Source organism: Macrobrachium rosenbergii, chromosome 8, assembly GCF_040412425.1.
Source record: "Macrobrachium rosenbergii isolate ZJJX-2024 chromosome 8, ASM4041242v1, whole genome shotgun sequence".
Classification (NCBI taxonomy): domain Eukaryota; kingdom Metazoa; phylum Arthropoda; class Malacostraca; order Decapoda; family Palaemonidae; genus Macrobrachium; species Macrobrachium rosenbergii.
Window position 1 is genome coordinate 50,246,098 of NC_089748.1, and position 22,500 is coordinate 50,268,597.

Here is a 22,500-nt window from a genome sequence, read left to right on the forward strand (position 1 = left end):
CAGTCACTTTCCCTATATTATAAATAGGTATGGAAATTAAGGGCCTGTCATATATTCAAATACCACCAGTTAGTAATGGAACATTCCTAATTTAAAAAGAATATTATTTTATTAGGAACTTGTTACTTGTAGTTTTGTTCATCAAACCCCCGAGGAGGACTTTTCATTAAGTCACGTTCAATTCAATGGAACGATTATCCCCTATACAGTATATAGTAGACTACCACAGGCTCAAAAACGATCCCTGTTACCGGCTGGAAGGAGCCATCTACAAAAAGACTCGAATGAGATAAAATGATGAAAAATGAAAATCATAAAATCTGCACCAGATCACTGATGAATGCTCCACCTTGATGCCTTGCACATTTTGGGAAAGAAGCCCAACATATGTGAAATTGTCCTGATTGAATTTCCCTCAACAAAAATAAGGAGAAATATAAGAAATGAACCGGCGCCAAACCTGGCGCCAAGCGCCAAAGAAATACGGAAAGAGAAGGGAGGAAAGAGAACAATACAACGCCAAACCAAACCTGAGCTATTCGCCATACAAGCCATGACGAATAGAGCTAGTCATCATATCAAGTGGTATGATGACTAGCTCTAAAGATACAATATCCATCTTACCACGACCCCCTCCCCTCCAATCAAACTCTATATTGGTAGTTAGCCTGATCCTTACCCATTAATTAAGTAGATTAAAACGCATATTTAATGACATCTGACAGTCCTAACATATAGTCTACATTTCTCCTCGTCAATACGTACTAGAATCCATCAAAAGAGAAATACAGGATTAATATAAATACTGATTTTATTGTCATTTTTAAACATTATTATTATGATCCAAATTAACATTAGCGGGCACACATTCAAACAACAGCCGTAGGTAAGCGAAAAAAACACTCACGAATATGCAGCGTAATTGCTAAAGTATAAAAAAAAATATTTATAAAAGAATAAGTCTACATGGCATCAATTTAGCTTTGAAAGAATAAAACCAAGCAGTTACGACTGCCAAATGATCCTGATTTTCCATCGCTTCTAAAAAAAAAAAAAAAAAAAAAGAACGTAAAAGTGAAAAAGGAAATGAGACATTAAATCTCTCCCATTGTTAAATGAATCAAAGACTTCACAGGAATTCAGCTTTAGTCTCGAGCCGAGACGCCCTCAAGCAACAGAAGGAGTCCAGAGCTGCAAGTTTCCAGCGAAGAAATCTTCCTTTCATCCGGAAAAAATGGCTCTTTTATGTTAACACTAATCACGCAGCGGAATTTGCAAACAGGGCTTGGGAAGAATTAAGCAGACTGAGTTTGCTTTGCTATTGTTTTCAATATTATTTGGTTCAATTAGGCACTTAAATCAATGAGTTCGTGGGAGTCGTATTATTATTATTATTATTTTAGTTTTATTTTTCTAGTCTGTCACAGTCATCCTACTCGACTGGTCGGTTTTTATAGTGTGGGGTTCCGGGTTGCATCCTGCCTCCTTAGGAGTCCATCACTTTTCTCACTATGTGCGGTGTTTCTAGAAGCACACTTTTCTGTATGAGTCTTGGAGCTACTTTGGCATCTAGTTTTCCCAGAATTATTATTATTATTATTATTATTATTATTATTATTATTATTATTATTATTATTATTATTATTTTCTTCAAGGCTGACATCTGCCAAGAGCTAGCCGATGCGCATAATCTGGATAAAGGCGAAAAGCATGAAATAGCTCTGAATAGTCGCTTATATTCTGGTACATGCAGGCAGTAGTTAAACGTGGCGTGATATAACCGTAGAGTTTCAAGTTTTCAGCCTATGCCCTATGGTAACTAAAACTTCGACGCGCATCGTTCTCGAGCGGTAGTGGAATCTTCATAGATTTCTAAGGGCGTTGGCGACGTTTCTGACCGAATCATCGTGTACCAATATGAAAGTGACTATATTCGGAACTTTATCCAAATTATGTACATCGGCCAGCTCTTAGTAGGTATTATTATTATTATTATTATTATTATTATTATTATTATTATTATTATTATTATTATTATTATTATATGACTTCTGGATTCTGTGTGAGCACTGTAAATGTCCTGTCCCAGTCACCCAGTTAAGAGAGAGAGAGAGAGAGAGAGAGAGAGAGAGAGAGAGAAATTAAGGCATAAATTTACCTTGAAGTAAGAGGATGGTTCATCTGACCTTTCCAGCTGTATAAATAACTTTTGATTTAGCCATGCGATGAATCATCGTTTTTCCAGAACCGGTTGATTATTTTGTAAAACGGATTTGCTTGAAATTAGATTTATTATTAACGGAAAGAGTTTTATGAATGAAATATTCTTTTGAAAAAGAGTGTATCCTTGTAAATAGGAAGATATACACACACACACACACACATATATTATGTATACATTATGTATACATGTGGTTGCATAATATGTATGTGTATTCTATATATAATATATATATATATATATATATATATAAAGATAAACTATATATATATATATAAAGATAAAATCCACGGGAAACACTGGAGTGCTATAAAGCCTTGACTCTGTCGTCCTTTACATTTAGCAGACTAAAGAAATATAAAAGTAAGTTTACAAAGCAAGCTCATATAAATGACAGATGGGTTATTACAAAGAAAAATATGTACCTGGAATCCAACACAATTGGAAACCATATATCAAGCTTACTTCCAGCAGTAATTAACCTTAGTCCTGGCATGTATGTCTGGACCTCAGTAAAAAAATGTTCAAGAACGACCCAAAAGATAAAATCACTGACTTAATTACAAATTAGTTGCATTTATGTATATTTTCTATGTATTAGCATGTTTAATATAATTTTTTATTTGTAAAAATGTTCATCTTGCAAAAATTGTTACTGTTTACAAAAAAGAGAAGTATTTTGATGTACTAATATTTTTTGGGTGGTCAGCCACCCCTTGTATAATCTTTTAATTGTCCTGTCCCTGCTTCTGAACGGTTGATCCTAATCCTTGGTAAAACCTATTAAATATTTAACCCTGTTTTGGCAGTTATACTAATTCTTCAATTATGTTGGATTCCAGGTACATATATTTCCCTTTTCGGTGATCCCCATCTGTCATTTATAAGGAGTTTGTTTAAAACTTACTTATATATTTCTTCAGTCTGCTAAGTAAGGACGACAAAGTCGAAAGGCCTCACAGCACTCCAGTGTTTCCTCTCCTTCGTGGATTTTATCTTTTATTTATATATTCATCACGTTTCCATATTTTCGTGGATTCACCATTATACATACATACATACATAATTATATATATATATATATATATATATATATATATATAGAGTATAGAAAGAGAATATATATATATATATATATATATATATATATATATATATATATATATATATATATATATATATATATATATATATATATATATATATACATATATATATATATATATATATATATATATATATATCTTTATATATATATATATCTATCTATATATATATATATATATATATATATATATATATATATATATATATATATATATATATATATATATATATATATATAATTTCATGTTAAATATATAGGAAAAAGGATATATATTTAAAGTAATATAACAATTTATCTCTTTATATCGTTCATATATATAAGGCCCATATATTTTGCTTCATCTCACTATCTTATATATATAAATATATTACATATATACATATACATATATTGTTATAATATATATTTTAATACCCTATATATATATATATATATATATAGATATATATATATCTAATATATATATATATATATATATATGTAAAGAGTGAAAGGACTTGAATATTTAAAGACTTTATCTCTTTTGCTGTTCAGGCTCCTTATTTTTAACTCATTCTTGTAAATTTATTTTTTAATAACAGGCACTTTTTATTCCTAATCTGTGAACTTTCGGAGAAAATGACTGTATTTCCTGCACTGAAACCCAACGTAATATTCATCATTTATGTTTACCTCTGCAACCCATTCAGTTTTGAATATAATATCGTCGCTTTAAAGAGAGGTTGTAATTATTAACTTTAATTAGACAACAGTAATTACTGTGACATCCCTACTTCTGGTAAAAGAAAGGCCAAACATGATTCTGAAATAAACGCGAAATGAAGAATCCCGTCGAACGCAATGAGACCCGCCATTACCCACCAAGCTGGGAGCGAAACAGACGGATTGAAGGCGGGGCAAAGCTTATTTTCCGTCTCACTAAACCGCTGCTGACTTCTCGCGCTCGACTGTTCGTGCTTGAGAGGAGCTCAAGTTGGAATGGCTTGATGCTAATGACGCTCATGAGGATTACCGGCTCCTTTTGTTTTAAGTCCACGGCTTCTCAAAGGGCTGTGTGTGTGCTCTCAGTTACGCGGCAAGTCTGAACCCCCGCGAGAGTTACACGATAAAATCTAGAAATGAGCATTGTCCTCCCGGCATCCAAGTAGGAATTACATTTTCATGTCGACGTTAAATTGCAAATAAAGGCCGTGCGGGAGATGGGAAGAAGAAAATGAAAATAAATTTATATGTATGAAAGTTTTTTATTAGCAACTTTTAGGGTCAGGAAAATTAAAATCTACTCGCCATAATGCGACGACGTAAGTAATCCAACTTAAACATTCCCCAGAATAAAAGTACGGTTTGAAGAGAAGTGCGAATGAAGAGAAATCTAACAGTAATTCAAGTAAAAGATGCAATAAAATCTTACCTAAACGCTTGGTCTACTTAAACCGTCTCATGAAATACCCCGAAACGACCGGTCGTTGAAATCAGGAAAACTGGCGAAATGAAATAGCAAATTAAACCCAAATAGCGCCTCCTCTTCTTCCTCCTCCTCCCGAGAACTTCTCCAGCTTCTTCTTCCTCAGCTTTAGTCTTGAGTTGGAAACAGAATCTCCCAACACATCTAACCCCCCTCCTTTCCTCGAAAGAATCGGCGACTTTGGAAGTTTCCTGAATGAAATTTTCCCTCTATGGAAAAAATCGCTCTTTTCACTCCTAGATAATTATCCTTTGTAACCTGGGAGAAACATTTGAAAGGGAAAGGCTGGCTTAGTTTGCGATTTTTATTCTAACTGCGTCTTGAATTCTAAGCAGTGGGTTAGAACACCTCTTGAATGCATAGAATGTGGTCAAGAACAATTACCGTCTGTTTGTAGAGTCACCTACAAAGGGATTCAGTTCTTATTTTTCATAGGAACACATTAAATAATCAAATCTTCATAACAATATGTACTGCAGGTTTAAATTATAAATAAACATATATACATACATACATATATATATATGTATATATATGTATATATGTATATATATATATATATATATATATATATATATATATATATATATACATATATATATATATATATATATATAATATATAATCAACACACAATCGTGTGTGGAACAGAAATAAATTTCTGACTCACATCAGGATCAATCCAAATCTTTCAATTGAAAACCAAGGGCGCCGCCCACTAGACCATACAATTCATAAAAGAAATTGGGACTTGAGTGCCACTGCACCCAAAAGGAATTACCTGGGCATGCGTCCTTGCCTTTCAATTGAAAGACCTGGGTTCGATCCTGATGTGAGCCAGAAATTCATTTCTGTTCCACACATGATTGTGTGTTGGTTATTTCTATCTTGTTCACTCAGAAAGTGGATAATTGAATGAAATGCTGTCAATATATACATACATACATACATATTATTACATATATATATATATATATATATATATATATATATATATAACTATAAAACTTTTCGTGTCACGGATCTTCTGTAAGAGAGTAAAAGTTGACATTGCTATAATTTTTTCTCTTTTTCTTCGTATAAAAGATCATTTAATCCGTTATCCTTTTTTATGATTGTCATGTATTCCTAATGACTCTCAGTTTACTGACTTGGTGTAGTTCAGAGTTAAGTTCTTTGTAAGTTATATTTTACATTTTGCGAATATCGAGACCAAATTATGAGTAAGCATTTCAGTTTAAAAAATTAACAGTGGAATGTAGCCATGAAAATTCAGTAGGTTTATCCTAGGCTCCGATGAAAAAGAACCGAGTTGTATTTGATTTTACTTACTGCATTACGATATCTAATTATTCATATATTTAATTTGGTCAAACCGGCAGAAAAGTGATCAGATATTAAAGATGAATAAGTACTAAATGCGCCGAAGTTTCTTCGGCGCAATCGAGTTTTCTGTACAGCCGCAACAGCGTATAATCAAGGCCACCCGAAATAGATCTATCTTTCGGTGGTCTCGGTATAATGCTGTATGAGCCGCGACCCATGAAACTTTAACCAAGGCCCGGAGGTGGCCTATCGTATATCGCCGCCAGAAACACGATTATGGCTAACTTTGACCTTAAATAAATTAAAAGCTACTGAGGCTAGAGGGCTGCAATTTGGTATGTTTGATGATTGGAGGGTGGATGATCAGCATACCAATTTGCAGCCCTGTAGCCTCAGTAGTTTTTAAGATCTGAAGGCGGACAGAAACAGTGCGGACAGAAAAAAGTGCGGACAGGATTAAGTGTGGACGGACAGGCAAAGCCGGCACAGCAGTTTTCTTTTACAGAAAGCTAAAAAGAGGGAGAAACAAAATATCCCAAAGAAAGAAAATGTTTCAGAGTGAATATCGAAGAGAAAATTTGGAACAAAAAGAAAAAAATAATGCTATAAAAAAACAGGAAGCACGACATATGAACGAGATACGAAGTTGGGGAAACATAAGGAATTAATCTTCAACTTCAGCTGATGAAATGAAAGGCTGGCTAGAACAGACGTCTGTCTACGAAAATGAAAAGACGAAATTAATTATGTCGATGTCAAAGGAGATAGTTTTGTTGTTTTCTTTCTCTTTTATATAAACACTGTTTCAATGTTCCGACAAAGGACAGCCTGGGAATAGATAAAACGGGTAGAGTAATAGATAGCAGAGGAGACAGACATCACCGCTAAACGAAGAGACATACAGGAAGTACAGAAAGTTACTGAAAGATGGCAAGAGAATAAATCAGTCGACAAGAACAGCCATAATCACGTCACGAAACATTTGCCGTAGGTACTATGCAAATGATTCAGGGAATGTAAATAAAAATTCACGATCAATAGCCTCAATTTAGCCTATTCTCAGATTCCAACTAAAAGAAAGCCCATAGATTTAGTGAGCTAATGGTTCTTTACACTTATGGAATTAAAAAAACTTTCCATCTTGGCCGTTAAGAGAAAGCATACATCACTAACCTTCGATTGCTGACGTATGGAATCCTAATGTTTTTTCTTCCAGTGAACCAACTCAATTGGTAACGACCATTTCCCAGCAGCTCGTTACCAGATTCTGCAACTCAGTTGGTAACAGCCACTCCCTTGCAACTCGTTACCACATTCTGCAACTCAGCTGGTAACAGCCACTCCCTTGCAACTCGTTACCAGATTCTGCAACTCAGCTGGTAACAGCCACTCCCTTGCAACTCGTTACCAGATTCTGCAACTCAGCTGGTGACAGCCACTCCTTGCAACGCGGTACCAGATTTTGCAACTCGGTTGGTAACAGCCACTCCCTTGCAACTCGTTACCAGATTCTGCAGTCCAAGAGCATATCTGAAACTATTCTTTCATTATGAATGGTTCAAGAGTAACGGCAGTTCACGTCAATAACATTTTTGTTGTCGCTGTCAGTGACTGCATCGCCAGCAGACATACCTGCATATCTCTTTGTCTCTATGAATATAAGTTCGAAGGTAAGTTTCCCTATTGATACGATTTACTGTAACTTGCGAAACTTACAATAAATGGCCAGGCATATACACACTCACGAACAAAGATGGTTATACACAAACATACATACATATATATACATATATACATTGTATATATGTTTTGGCAGTTCTACTAGTTCTTCAATTGTGTTGCAATCCCCATCTGTGATTTATATGAGCTTTGTTTGTAAACTTATTTGTATATTTCTTCAGTCTGCTAAATAAAGGACGACAAATCGAAAGGCCTAGCAGCACTCCATTGTTTCTCTTTCCTTCGTGGATTTTGTCTTTATTTATATATTCATCACGTTCCATATTTTTTCGTGTTCAGTTATATACATACATACATATATATATATATAAATATATATATATATATATATATATATATATATATATATATATATATACTAAGCTCACTGTCACACATGAACCAGACCAAAAGGCTTATGCTCGAATCCCGGCGATAGTAGACGTTCTTATCACAATTCATTCCCTTTGGGAGTTATTTATACTTAATGTATAGATAAACAGATATTAATCAACTCTGTATGTTTATATGTGCGTGCGAGCGTGTCCTAAACAGTGGTTCACCTATTTATTAAATTGGCTGATGTTGGTTCATTGCCGTTGCTTCAACAATCTATGCAAGATGTTGTGGCGTGGAAATTTTCGCTTTGAAGTCATCTTTATTAAATTTGACGCTTACCTGAAGACTTGTGGATTTCATCGACTGGATCATTTTTTCCTCATTTTATTTTTAAAGTGATAGCATGCTAATAAGCTAAATAATACCGTCATTGTAACGGCAGCAACACCATTCGTGTATTATTTTTTAATATATCGGAACTGAATTTCTCTCATATAAATCCACGTACTTCCTTCGCTTGCAGTTCAGAAAAAGAATTAATACACAGTTGGTTCGTAAGCATTTTCATATTTGGGAACCGGGAAACAAATTCCTGAGATGTATGCTAGTATTGCACCAGCCCCGGTTTTTTTTGCCATGCCCTAGGTTAGGTTAGGTTACGTTGGGTTACTTAGGTTAGGGTAGAATATTACCTCTGGGATTAATTTGGGTGTGGGAAACACAATGCGATTATTTTCAAGAAAATTCTATGGTTAGTTTTTAAGATACGGCGTCCCTCTTTTTTTAGGGAAAGGTCCCGGTACTCGGTTACATCTCGGGAAAATGCAACCAGGAAGTAAATCGAACAACATTATTTTTATGTATTTTTGTGTTCTGGTTCAGTCTTTGACAAACATCTATTTAAGTATAATTCTCTCCTAATTTCAGATCTGATCCTTCCCTTCTCTACCTCCTCATGACTATCGTGGGATTGCCAATCCTAACTTTTACAGTAACGAAGTGTATAGTCATCTAGAAACGTCCTTTATAGCTTTGCCTAATTAATAAATCGATAAATCTGAATAGATTGATAATAAGGTTACAAATAAGATAAAAGACGGGGCAAGAAAGACTATCGTTCGCATAAGTGAAGATGACAGGCTTGAAATACATACAGAACACTGATAGAGGATAAAAATAGAAGGATAAGAATAGCTTAAAGACCAGATTCCCGTAGAAGGTTAATAGATTGATAGAATAAGGAGCTTTATGGGAGTTCGTCGAGAAAAGTAGCGCAGTCATAGAGAGAGGTGTGTTTACTAGGCTAGCGGACAGTACCTATTTAAATCTTAAAACAACTCCTTTAACATATATATATATATATATATATATATATATATATATATATATATATATATATATATATATATATATATATATATATAATAATATATATATATATATGTTCGTATATATGCATATTATATATATATATATATATATATATATATATATATATATGTGTGTGTGTGTGTGTGTGTGTGTGTGTGTGTGTGTGTGTGTGTGTGTGTGTGTGTGTGTGTGTGTGTGTAAACTGAATCACGAGAGTATGAAACGTGATGAATATATAAATAAAGATAAAATCCTTCGTGGATCTTATCTTTATTTACATATGTATAATATATGTAATTTCTTTGAACAACCCATATCAAACGGAATTAGAAGATACTGACGAAAACTTTTTCCACATGAGAAAAAAAAAAACATTCATTTTAAAATAACCGCAATGAAGAACGTCAGTCATACATACTGTAGGTCTGTCCGTACCAGCAAATCAAGGTAACATAACAGGAAGTCAGCAAAAGTAATGGCGGTATTCTGACGCGTTCAGAGTAATTCCTCGGCGAGCGTTAAACTCTCCCATTTCTATTTCGCAATTCGTGTCTGTGTCATTTGTACCTCATATCACATGGACAGCGAACAGAACTTGCAGGATATGATCCTTCGTCAGTCACGTGGGAAATACAAAAGTTTGCACGACAAAGGACGTAACATTCGTCGTCGAAAAGTAATATGGTTTTCTCTCTCGCTGTCATTCCAAACATGGTTTATTTATGCCTACCTGCCAGTCTCCTCTTGTGGAGGTCCGGTAAACTTTATCTTTTTGTTTGGGCTGTTAAGTTATTTTTTATCGGTTCTTACTCTTCAATTCATTCGCCATTGTTCATTTGTTTAGGTTTGAATAAGTATAACATCGACAATGGTATCCAGGCACAGTGACATTTGTTTCATTTAGTTATTCGTAAGGCGCTTATCACTACACATTAAAGTTATGGTCAGCCATGTTGATTACGAGTAATAGGTAATAATTAACTGTATTATTAGGGAGGTTAAACGCATGCATTTTCTTATTGTTCCAATGGGCGGTCTCCTGGTTTTTTTCTTTAATATTCAACAGTGTCTGCTATTGCCGAAAATACAAATCCTACTTTATTTCACTATAATCATGAAAATAATTTTATACTTCGGGGAAAGTTGCTAACATTCACTGCATTTGTTATTTCATCAGTGGTATTTTGATCTAATTCTGTGGACATCAGTATTTTCATCTGTGAAACCTGTCACTTTTCATTTATCTGAACTGAAACTTTAGTTAATATTTCATTTAGGATTCTCATTTATCTGCCTGCGCTAAGCTTAGGAAGGATTAAACATAGCCTAGCAACAAAGAGCAGTTATTGTTTTCCCTTCAAGACTTTAGCCTCGAAATTTTGAAAGACGTTTTTGAGATAATGGAAGAGTTTCCAGGAAGCTGTGGATGCAACACGTACATTAGCATGTTGGAGAAAAGAAAAGTGTGTGTGTAATATATATATATATATATATATATATATATATATATATATATATATTATATATATATATATATATATATGTATATATATATATATATATATATGTGTATATATATGTGTGTGTGTGTGTGTGTGTGTGTGTGTGTGTGTGTGTATATATATATGTCCTGTAGATTAAAAATTAGGTAATATCTTACACTGAGAATAGCTATTAAGATGAGTAACTCGTACGACGACATTTGCATTTCTTCTGCAAAATTACAAAATTTAGTGGGTGATAATAATTCACAAAGTGAAAACTGACCTATCCGGCTGCAAGCTTCTGAAATTAGAGCGAATTATTTTTGTGTACTGAACAATGATATAAATTGCGTGGAAATTAAGCAACGATGCAAAACGTAAAAAATGGAGCTCATTCAAGGACGATTTATACGTGTAGGCTTAACTCATATGGCAAACTGAGATATTTTTTTAAAATTATGAATGCATTCCTATCTCTGGTATCTAAATTTAAGGGGGATCCGTTGCACGAAATATTTCTATTTTCAGTTTCGCTTGATAAAAATATTCAGTTCCGCATTAGGACTCTAGCTTCGCAATGATAACTTTTTTTTTATTCTTATTTGAGCCTTGGTGTTCTTTGACATATGACATATGCCATGAGGATTTGCAGCTTATTTTGGTTTTCAACATAATTCACATCTCGCAACCTCATTATATATATATATATATATATATATATATATATATATATATATATAATGTGTGTGTGTAGGTATAGTATTTTGATATGTATATATGTATTTTATATATATATATATATATATATTTATATATATATATATATATATATATATATATATATATATATATATATATATATTTTATATATATATTACATTGTATATATGTATTTATATTGTATACTTATTTTATTATTTGCTTTATGATCTTCAATAGTATGCGAATTATAAAAAATACCTGTTTTATATAATTCCCATGAATTATGAAAAGTAGGAATTCAAGACTTCAACCATGGAAAGAGAAACTGTTTCCATCTGAGAAGCTGGCAGATCTCTCTCTCTCTCTCTCTCTTCTTTCTCTCTCTCTGCATTTTCAGCCGAGCGCACCATGTCAGTAATTTTTCGGCGGGTATCCTATCTCTCCCTGAATTGCTTTCTCTTCTGATCGTTATCCGAGGGGATTATGTGTTAAAGAGCTTTTACACGGACTCTTCCGTGTCACCGTTTTCAGTTAGATAAGAAATCCTCGCAGTTACATGAATTCTACATGCATTACAAAGAGCAACATCACCGTGACTCTTTGCTCTGTTTCCAAGGCTATTTCGGTCTTAGTTCCCAACGTTCAAGCAAGGCAGGCGGTGGAGACGGGAAAGAACAGGGCATATATATACGAGTATATATATATATATATATATATATATATATATGTATATATATGTATATATGTATATATATAATATATATATATATATATGTATATATATGTATGTATGTATATATGTGTGTGTGTATATATATATATATATATATATATAGAGAGAGAGAGAGAGAGAGAGAGAGAGAGAGAGAGAGAGAGAGAGAGAGAGAGAGAGAGAGAGAGCAAGCACTTATATTAGTTGAATGATTTCACAATTACTTCTTTTACGTTGACTAAACATGGTAAAGATAAAGATAGCCATTGGCAATGAGGAATTTTAAAAAATAAGCTGAATATGAAGACAAAAATTATATGTTCATATTATAAAAATTTTCTCCTTTCTTGCGCGATCTTTAAAAAAAATAAACTGAGACTGATTATGCTAAATTTTAAGATAACAGGGAATAATTTCAACGAAAAATCATCAAGAAGTCGCGATCGCTCCTGATCTGCCCAACCTCAGCATCACACAATTATCATTACAAATTAATTAGATATTTTGTCTATTCCTAGGTATCATATCCCGTCATTTTTTCAAAGAAAATAATTTGATCCGTTTTTCTGCCTCGGAATTCCAGATCACAGGTTCTTACGTATCCACCTGTGTCGAATGAAGATAAGGCTCATATTTCATGAACGAAACACAAAAAAAAAAAAAATTCAATTCGCATGATAATAATAACCTAGCCTGCAAACAGATGGCATTTTGTCATGTCAAGCGGAAAATAATAAAGGCAAACATGAACGCTGACATAAAAAAAAAAAAGGAAGGCAACACGTATTTTTACTGAAAGAACTGACCATAAAATTATCTCTCTCTCCTTCTCTCTCTCTCCGCACAAAGCTATTACTTCTTCCTTTGCAAGAAACTATATTTCACGGGCTGGCTGATATTGATCTTGGCAGCGCCTGCCTTTAATAATCGGACCTCCAACCTATTTAATTTATATTTGGTGGTGTTTAAGGCTAGTTGGCTTTTGGGGTACAATCTCAAAGAAAGAAATTTTAATTCGTTTAGCTTATGTATAAATGTATGTGTATAAATATATATATATATATATATATATATATATATACATATATATATATATATGTATGTATACATATATATATATATATATATATATATATATATATATACATATACATATATAAGTATATATATACATGTATGTATACATACACATACATACATACATATACACATTTATTATACATACATACATATATATATATATGTATATTTATATATATATGTATATATATGTGTGTGTGTGTGTGTCAAGATTTTATTATTCTATCGCAAAAAAAAAAGCACTCACTCACTCATTCCACTTCAAGGCCTACAACTTTTGCAAACAAAACGGGTGAGTGTTCGATATCTGCGCAGATGTGCAATCCATCTTGAGAGCCGTGGAATAAGAGAGGTCACTGATAAAGAACAGCTGGTTGTAATCATAACATTAGTTTTGGTGAAGAGCGCAGATAGTTCGTGGTATGAAAAGTGAAGTGCACAGGCCTTCAAAAGAAGTGTCCAAATTACTGATGGATGTCCCTAACCTCACGTCAACAGATTTATATTCAGATAGATGGATTTTGTCGATAATGAAACCATCAAGGCTTGTATGGATCTGACGGAGAGAGAGACAGAAAGTATACGAAAAAAACACTCAAAGGAAATTACAGGACTGATGCTGGAGACTAATGGGGAGAAAAATTATAATTAATTTTCATGGAAGGTTATAAAAACCTCTCAGTGATAATGACGATATGGGATATCCATTAAAGTTGGGAGAGAGAGAGAGAGAGAGAGAGAGAGAGAGAGAGAGAGAGAGAGAGAGAAAGTAAACTAGATTTGACTTTCCCCTAAAAGTTCTCTAATTGAAATGATTGTTCAAACAAACCGCTCCGCTATGCAGTGGATAGGCGTGAAACATCGGATTAAAAAATCAGAATAAATCAAATAGCATTTTCTCTTCATTTTTCCTTAGAATGAAATGGATGTGAGGGTTAGTTCGTAGGCCAGAAAAGTTCCGGAAAGAAAGAATGAGAAAACTGGGCCAGGAATTTCATTCTTTGCGAAGTAACTACAAAATTTTAATTACGCGTTATTTTTAAGCCTCGTTATATGCGGTGGTATCTGGTTTCTACAAGATTGCAGTGATGGTCTTTGTATTTTGGCAAGTTGGGGATTTAAATACACACATACATATATATATATATATATATATATATATATATATATATATATATATATATATATATACATATACACACACACACACATATATATATATAATATATATATATATATATATATATATATATATATATATATATATATATATATATATATATATATATATATATATATTTATATATATATATTTAATCTCCCCGTTGATATTGAAGGCCACTTTATCTGCACCATTTGTTTATCTTATGTCTTGCATTTCATCTTATAAAACTGTAATGACATATATCTTCGTAAAAGTGGCTACATAATAAATTTCAATACGAAGTCAAAATATCTATCCTTATTTTAATAGCACATTTTAATAATTCACACTTTTTATAATTCCGACTCATTAAAAGTAAGATTATTTCCTCCTGAAAATCAGAAGCATAAAAAGCAAAAGAAAGCAAAAGAAGATCTTCAAAAGTAGAGGAATGAAAGAAAGAAAGAAAGAAAGAAAGAAAGAAAGAAAGAAAGAAAGAAAGAAAGAAAGAAAGAAAGAAAGAAAGAAAGGAAGAAAAGGAAACCAATTATACGGCCCGCTCCATTCTTAATACCTGTCATTTATTCTGCCGAAAACATCCAACGGAATAAATGACAAAGAAAAGCACTTGAGGCCAAACGTGAAAGAACCACATACATTCAAGGAGATTTACCGTTTAATGTCATTTGTTGATCCCTTCGCTTTGAAACACCGATGCGCCTCGGAGCGGAATATTTTTATTTCTTTTCTCGTGGGCAGAGGGAAGATATACTCTTTCCTTACCTATTCAATTTTTTTTATAGAAGAGCACCGTTCCTCTCTTCATGTGCTTCTTAATTTTTTGATAGATTTCCATGTCAGAGAGGGCGTGAGTCAGGGAGACGCGTGAGCTTTATGCTCGGTTACGTTGTAGGTTGCAGCAGAATCTCAGTGTGCTTTTGATTCTGGCCGAGGAAGGATGTTATCTCGCCCGCTCCAGGTCATCACGGGCCTCGTCGAAAGGAGCCTAGTTACGAGTTGATATATTATTCCATGGTTGTATATCTATCCGTTATGTGATATGTTGAGTTGGTGATAAGGAATCTTAGGCTAATTAGCGGACTGTTTGTGGATAACTGAACATAAGTTTTGTTTAAAATAATAGATGCCGTTCAATCATGTATACTATTTAGAGAGATTATTTTCGTTAGTGAGAGTTATGATAATGAATAATTGTTTACTGTATTAGATTGTGTGATAATTACTTTATATATGTAAATTTATGAAACGTTGTTCAACAAAAGATAAAAGAGAATATTCGCCGTCTATTGTACTTGTTACACTTAGTTGAACTGGAACAGCCGATATGCTGAATGACCTTTAAGGACTTTTTCCGTCTTCGATAAAGACATCTTCGAGAGAGATATAAAACAACTAATACGCTGACCAAAACCATGAAGTACCTATCAGTATTACCCGGCATGCAGATTCGTACTCTGACGTGCTTCTGCACGTTCGTGGTGAAACTATGGCTAATAGCAAAGTACGCCGAATGCGACAGCCTGCCAAGAACTCCCGCGATAGCCACCAAGTACGGCCAACTCCGCGGCTTCTATCGCCAAGTGACGAACTCGAACTTTCGTGTGGCCACGTATCTGGGCGTTCCGTACGCCACCCCTCCCGTAGGTGCTAATCGCTTCAGCCCGACTCGCGCCCTGTCGCAGTGGGTGGGCGTCCACGAAGCCACCCATTTCGGACCTTCGTGTCCCCAGAGGTTCCCAGATTTATCCAACGAAACAGCCGCCCTGTCGAGGATGTCGAGGGCGCAGTATCTTCGCCTTCGAAGGTATCTGCCTGTGCTGAGGAGGCAAAACGAAGATTGTCTTTACCTCAACATATACGTTCCTGATGAAGGTAAGATGAATCTCATTTTCCACAGAATGCAAGTGAACTGCCATGCCGTTTCTAATACTGATGCCTATAAAACAGGCAAAGATATATCCTTCCTTAGATAGTCACTGTCTGATGGGAACATCAAAAAAAAAAAGACGTGAAACGCGGAAGAAAAGAATTCTCTGCCTAAAGTTCGAATGAAACGATGGCCTTGCACCATGGAAGAGGTTTCTTTATTATGTCTTGCTCAATCAAATCAAGTCTTGGTCTTGTACTAGATAAACACTAAATGCTGCGCTGGAAAACAAAAACACGGATACAGACAGACAAACAATAGATAGAGAAACAACACACACATATAAATATATATATATATATATATATATATATATATATATATATATATATATATATATATATAATATATATATAAAATGTATGTATGTATGTTGTGCTTTGGAGGTATACAATATGAAACGGAAGGAAAAAATTATTAGAAGTCTTTTTTTATACAGAAAGGTTCAGTAGTGTGGTTACACATGTAATTAATATACCCGGGTGAGAAGAAAATTTAGGGAGAAAACGAATGAAAACGAGACTGGGATTTGATAAGTGATATTAACAGATGATAAATATGAACTTATCGAGGACTGAGTCGAGTTAGCAGAACGTTTATGGAAATATTCATATAGGAAAAAGGGGATAAGAACAATAGGCGGAAGGCTTATTAAAAAGGATTTTCTAAGAAAAAGTAAAATATCAGAAGAGTAGTTTCAGGAAAAAAGAAATGATCATGTGGCAATATATCAAGAGTTGATAAGGATTAAGAAGGTGGGGTATGTTGAAAATATGGAAGAATTCGAATGGTTTGATGATATTAAGACTTTGCTCTAGGAATCAAGGCTGCCCTAAATTGGAAAGCTGCAGTATCTGCAAAATGTTCGAAATTGAGATATGTCACCTACTGGGCTCGTGAAACACTAATACAAAAGTTACTGCAGTTTCAGAATGATTCTTCCACGAGTATTTAGGAGACCCCATTCGCAGTATATCTGCAAAATCAGCAGTAAGGCAAAGGAGTATCTATCATTTTTCTCAGTTTTGTATTTCTGCAGATACTACAGACTTCCAATTTTGGACAGAAGACTTTTCGTATGAAAGGGCTGAAGAGAGGTTAAGCAAAACGATGTAAGAGTGGAAGTAAGTAGTATAAATTAGAGAAAGCCTCTGAAGGTGACTGTTCTTGATGCAGGGAGGGCACTCAAAAAGTTGACAAATTAAAAGACACAAAGAACTTAATAGATTGCAAGTGGTACGCTGTGGTGCCACAGTTGAGTGGATGACCAGGGTGTGTAAGGTATTTTTTGGATGATGGTAAGATTCCAGTGGAATAGTCAATAGGATTATTATTGTAATTGTAAAATGGTATGAGTGATAAATGTCAGTATGAATGTGATGGTCATAACATTGATTGATAGGCTGGGGAAGATGAATGGTAAAATTTTGCTTGAGATTTTGAGGCAGATAAAAGAAAATTTATAATAGAAGAGCAAAGTGGATGGTTCAGACAGGGGTGAGTCTGTGGGGAGTGTCAACTCTTTATTATGAAACAGCTGAATAAAAAGTTTGAATATACAGAAAAAAAACTAGAAAAAGCTAAAGGTAGAATTAACAGAAATACAATATGTAGGGAAGTAAGGATGCATAATGTAAATGTTGATTTTTTAAAGCAGTTAGAAGTTTTTAATTGTGAATGTGAGGCATTCGTACATATGTACAGACATACATTCATGGATGTATACATACATACACAAGCACACACACGCATATATATATATAATTATATATATATATATATATATATATATATATATATATATATATATATATATATATATATATATATATATATATATATATATATATATATATACAGTTGATTTATATTATTGGAATACACCCTTTGTAGAACATATGTGGAGACGTTTCTCCAACAGAAACTTTGACACAAAATACACCCATCCCACCAAACGTTCCACTACACCCTGAACACCTTGTCTGTCTGTCAGTCTGTCCCTCTCTTAGCAGAATTAAATAGAAAGAGATGTATTTGATTTTCTGTTCAAAGAGAACTTTCGCAAAAGATGAAATGTGATGTATTCCAAAATTACATTTCTTCAGAAGAAAGGACTGGGTAAAGGTGAATAAGTGAAGTGAACCATGGACAGCAAATATATACATACATATATATGTATATATATACATACATGCATACACATACATACGTATACATGTCGACGTCTAAAAGTCGGAATATGTATCGATCGAACATGGTTGCATTTGCATACTTGTGCTTTCAACAGCGCCACTAGCTACTAAATATTGACATCAGAGAGACTTTGTTTGTATACATGTAAATGTACTAGAATGTGTACATATTTACAATGCGTGAGTACATGCATTTATTCACAATGATTTTATGTCATTGGCTATTGATAAAACATACCAGACTCAAACAAGTTATGCCGAACTTCTTATACTAGTAAAGCACAAAGGATAATCAATGATGAAAACATACTTGACACTGATATTTAGGGATAAACACAGAAAATAGCTCAGAACATAAAAATAGTGATTTGCATACCAGCTGATTCAATACAGGAAAAAGTTCCATTCTGACTGATGTAAGAAGCATTATGTTGTATCACCTGTTGCATAATACAAAGAAGCTGGTAAAAAGACCTATAATGATGCATATTAACGTTTTATATATACACACATACACATGCGTATATATATGTGTGTGTGTGTGTGTGTGTGTGTTTGTGTCTGTGTCGGTGTATGTGTAAAGTCTTGAATCATAAATATGGTTCTGCCCTTGAATAGTCTAAATATGGTGGCATTGTGGCTATTACAATTACATATGTATCTGGTGAAAAAAGACCAGTAGATTCTACACACACACACACACACACACACATATATATATATATATATATATATATATATATATATATATATATATATATACGCTATTGTGTTATTTGAATATTTGATTGTATATATATATATATTTATATATATATATATATATATATATATATATATATATATATATATATATATATATGTATAATGCATGTGTTATTATATAATGGAGACAAGAATTTATTTAGTATAAATTCTAGATTATGTATATCTCGTGGGTTTGCTAATCTCTCTCTCATTTTCAATTTTTCCATCCTTGTCGTGACAATATAATTATAATATAGTTCTCCTTTTCTCCCGTGGTTGATTTCAAGTTGAAGCTAATTAGCTACGTATTATTCTAGAATATGTTATGAGCTTCGACAGTCTATTTTATTTTTGTAGTGGTTTTGTCTGTTATTTTATATATTTTGTGAAAATCTCTCCTCGTGATTGTGAGTGATGTGCAGAACGAATAGTTTCTTGCTGAAACAGGTCAGCATCATAGCAAGAATTCCAAAAAGAATAAAGAGATTAGCCTTTGTTTTGTATATCAGTTTATCTTCGTTCATTGTAAAAATTGTATAGGACTTCAATTTTAGATGTAATTGTTATATACCATTTTATACTTGGGCAACAAAGCCATTTAGAATGAATGCATATATAAATCCGTATTCATTCATGTATACACACTCACATACACAACCATACAACCACAACATACGACCAAGAACAAAGAACTTAATCCATTGTTTGGATCAATATAGAGCCGGGCTCTGGGATCGAACGCCGGTACCTCGGTTGTGAGTTGACCGCGCCGCCATTGTGTTACGAGAGAGAGAGAGAGAGAGAGAGAGAGAGAGAGAGAGAGAGAGAGAGAGAGAGAGAGAGAGAGAGCACTAAGGAATCTGTAATAAGAGTCGGGGAAATAAATACCGAGAGCGAAGATTGGAGTTACAGATGTTTACTCTTCAAATGATTTTTTCCCTGAGTGAATGAATTCGTCGACGATGATTATTATCCCTCGGAGAGTTAATCTTGCCTTACTAATTCTACTTATGAATAAAATTCAGTGTGAAAGGGAAAGGTAAATTGCTGCGTTCACTGCATGCATTATTGTAACGCATTTCATATGAAACTGACTTGCCTGGAAATTTCTGAACTTTCATTTTGAAAGAAATTAATGTTTGAGTTTTACTCTCATTTCAATTTCTGGGGAAAAAATTCCTTAACGTTCATTTTATTTTGTCTAAGGACCACCATTTTCGTATACCTGAAACTCTTACTGATTTGTGAAAATAAACATAACATAGAGTGGGTGAAAATAAACATAACATAGAGTGGGTCATTCCGGGACGCAATTTTCCCGAGGTGTAACCGAGTACTGGGCCCGACCTTTCCCTGAAAAAAGCGGGACGCCATATCTTAAAAACTAACCATAGAATTTTCTTGAAAATAATCCCATTGGGTTTCCCACAAACAAATTACTTTTACTAACCCTACCTTAGGGGCATGGAAAAAAACTGGGGCTGGTGCAATACATCTCAGGAATTTGCTTCCGGGGCTCGACAAGCTTACTTTAATTCAACTTCCTAAGCATTACGTATGCTTAGTTAATGGGTCTTTGCTGCTAGTTTGCTCTCTTTTCGCCAGAGAAGTTTTGAATTTGGTTCACACGAAATTTGATGTTTTAAGTTTTGCAGAAAATTCCGTCATATATTCAAATGTTTATTTCCGTAATATATTTAGATATGTGTAGGTATTTAATTTCGTAATATATTTAGATATATTCAAAGTCTGTCAGTGATGATGCACGTCATCTTATGACTCCTAGATAAGAAAAATAACTTTGAAAAGATAGTATTGCCTAAACCAGTGATCTCAAGGCATATTTCATTATACCTTCGGACTTTGATACTAAGTCAGACTGGCTTTAATTAGTGTCACACATCAGTATGACAGGTCAGTTAAAGAATTGCATTATTCGGAAATTTTTCCTTTTAATGCACATGAGACCAAGTTTAACAAATGCTTCAGCCAAGCTGAGACCAAAGTCTGTTAGTTTTTGTAAATGCTATGTTACCACTGCTGCTATTTAAATTATTATTAAAAACAGTTTAACCAGACCACTAAGCTGACTATCAGCTTTCATAGGGCTGGCCCGAAGGATTTTAATGAAATGCCAGTTCCAGGCCAGAGGCCAAGCACTGGGACCAAATAGGTCATTCAGTATGGTGACGAACGAGTGAAAATTAAATTAAAAACTGTATAAAGGCAAACGCTCTCTTACTGGAACACACTCACACAGTTAATACATTTACTCACGTTTTCATATATACAACGATACTGCTAACAGCATGGTAAATTAATGGGAACCCTTATTCCACGAAACAATTAAATGAGACCCTATCAGAACTAACTCCTCCTTCACAAGTAAAGCAAAATTTTTAACTAATGACCAACCTCGGATTGTTGATTCATATGAACAGACAGTGAAAAAGAAATTCGGTTCAGTAAGAGAGGATACAGTGTCCAGGCGCACTTCCAGAACTACTCAAAGTGGCCAGGAAGAATGGAGAGTTTGTTGTTAATGATTTGAAAATATTGCTAAAAAATGTGCTGTAAAATGCTTCCTTTCTGGGTCCATTGCATTTACTATCTTACATCTTCTGTTGTTTTCCATTTTGGCGGATGATGTTAGACAGCCAAAAGCAGATAAAGTCTATCGATAACAGCCTCTCTAACAAAAGGATCATAAATCAATACACCTGCTTCTTAATAGCCTAAAGGGGAAAATTGGGGTACATGAGATGTCCATTTGAAAACTATCGATTCATATCAAGAAACGTTCAGCAATATGCAGAAGGAGTTAATTGCAGTCTTTGGCTTTCTTTCTTAAAGGCTGTCATGCGTAAAATTTGTAATCTAAGTGCCTGAGACTATGTTCTTGAAATGATCACAGAGTATTGCCTTTGGTGATTGTTCTAGTG

The 22,500-nt window shown here is 33.8% G+C and overlaps 1 protein-coding gene across 2 annotated transcripts in view; it reads left to right on the forward strand.

Annotated features, from left to right (window-relative positions):
* Nucleotides 1-15,600: 15,600 nt before the first annotated feature.
* Nucleotides 15,601-22,500, forward strand: part of LOC136840847 (neuroligin-4, X-linked-like) — a 38,611-nt gene continuing 31,711 nt past the window's right edge. For both annotated transcript variants that reach the window (XM_067107792.1, XM_067107791.1), the window contains exon 1: nucleotides 15,601-16,564. In XM_067107792.1, the coding sequence (XP_066963893.1) occupies nucleotides 16,105-16,564 (460 nt within the window). In that variant the 5' untranslated portion in view covers nucleotides 15,601-16,104. The remainder of the gene's footprint in view (nucleotides 16,565-22,500) is intronic.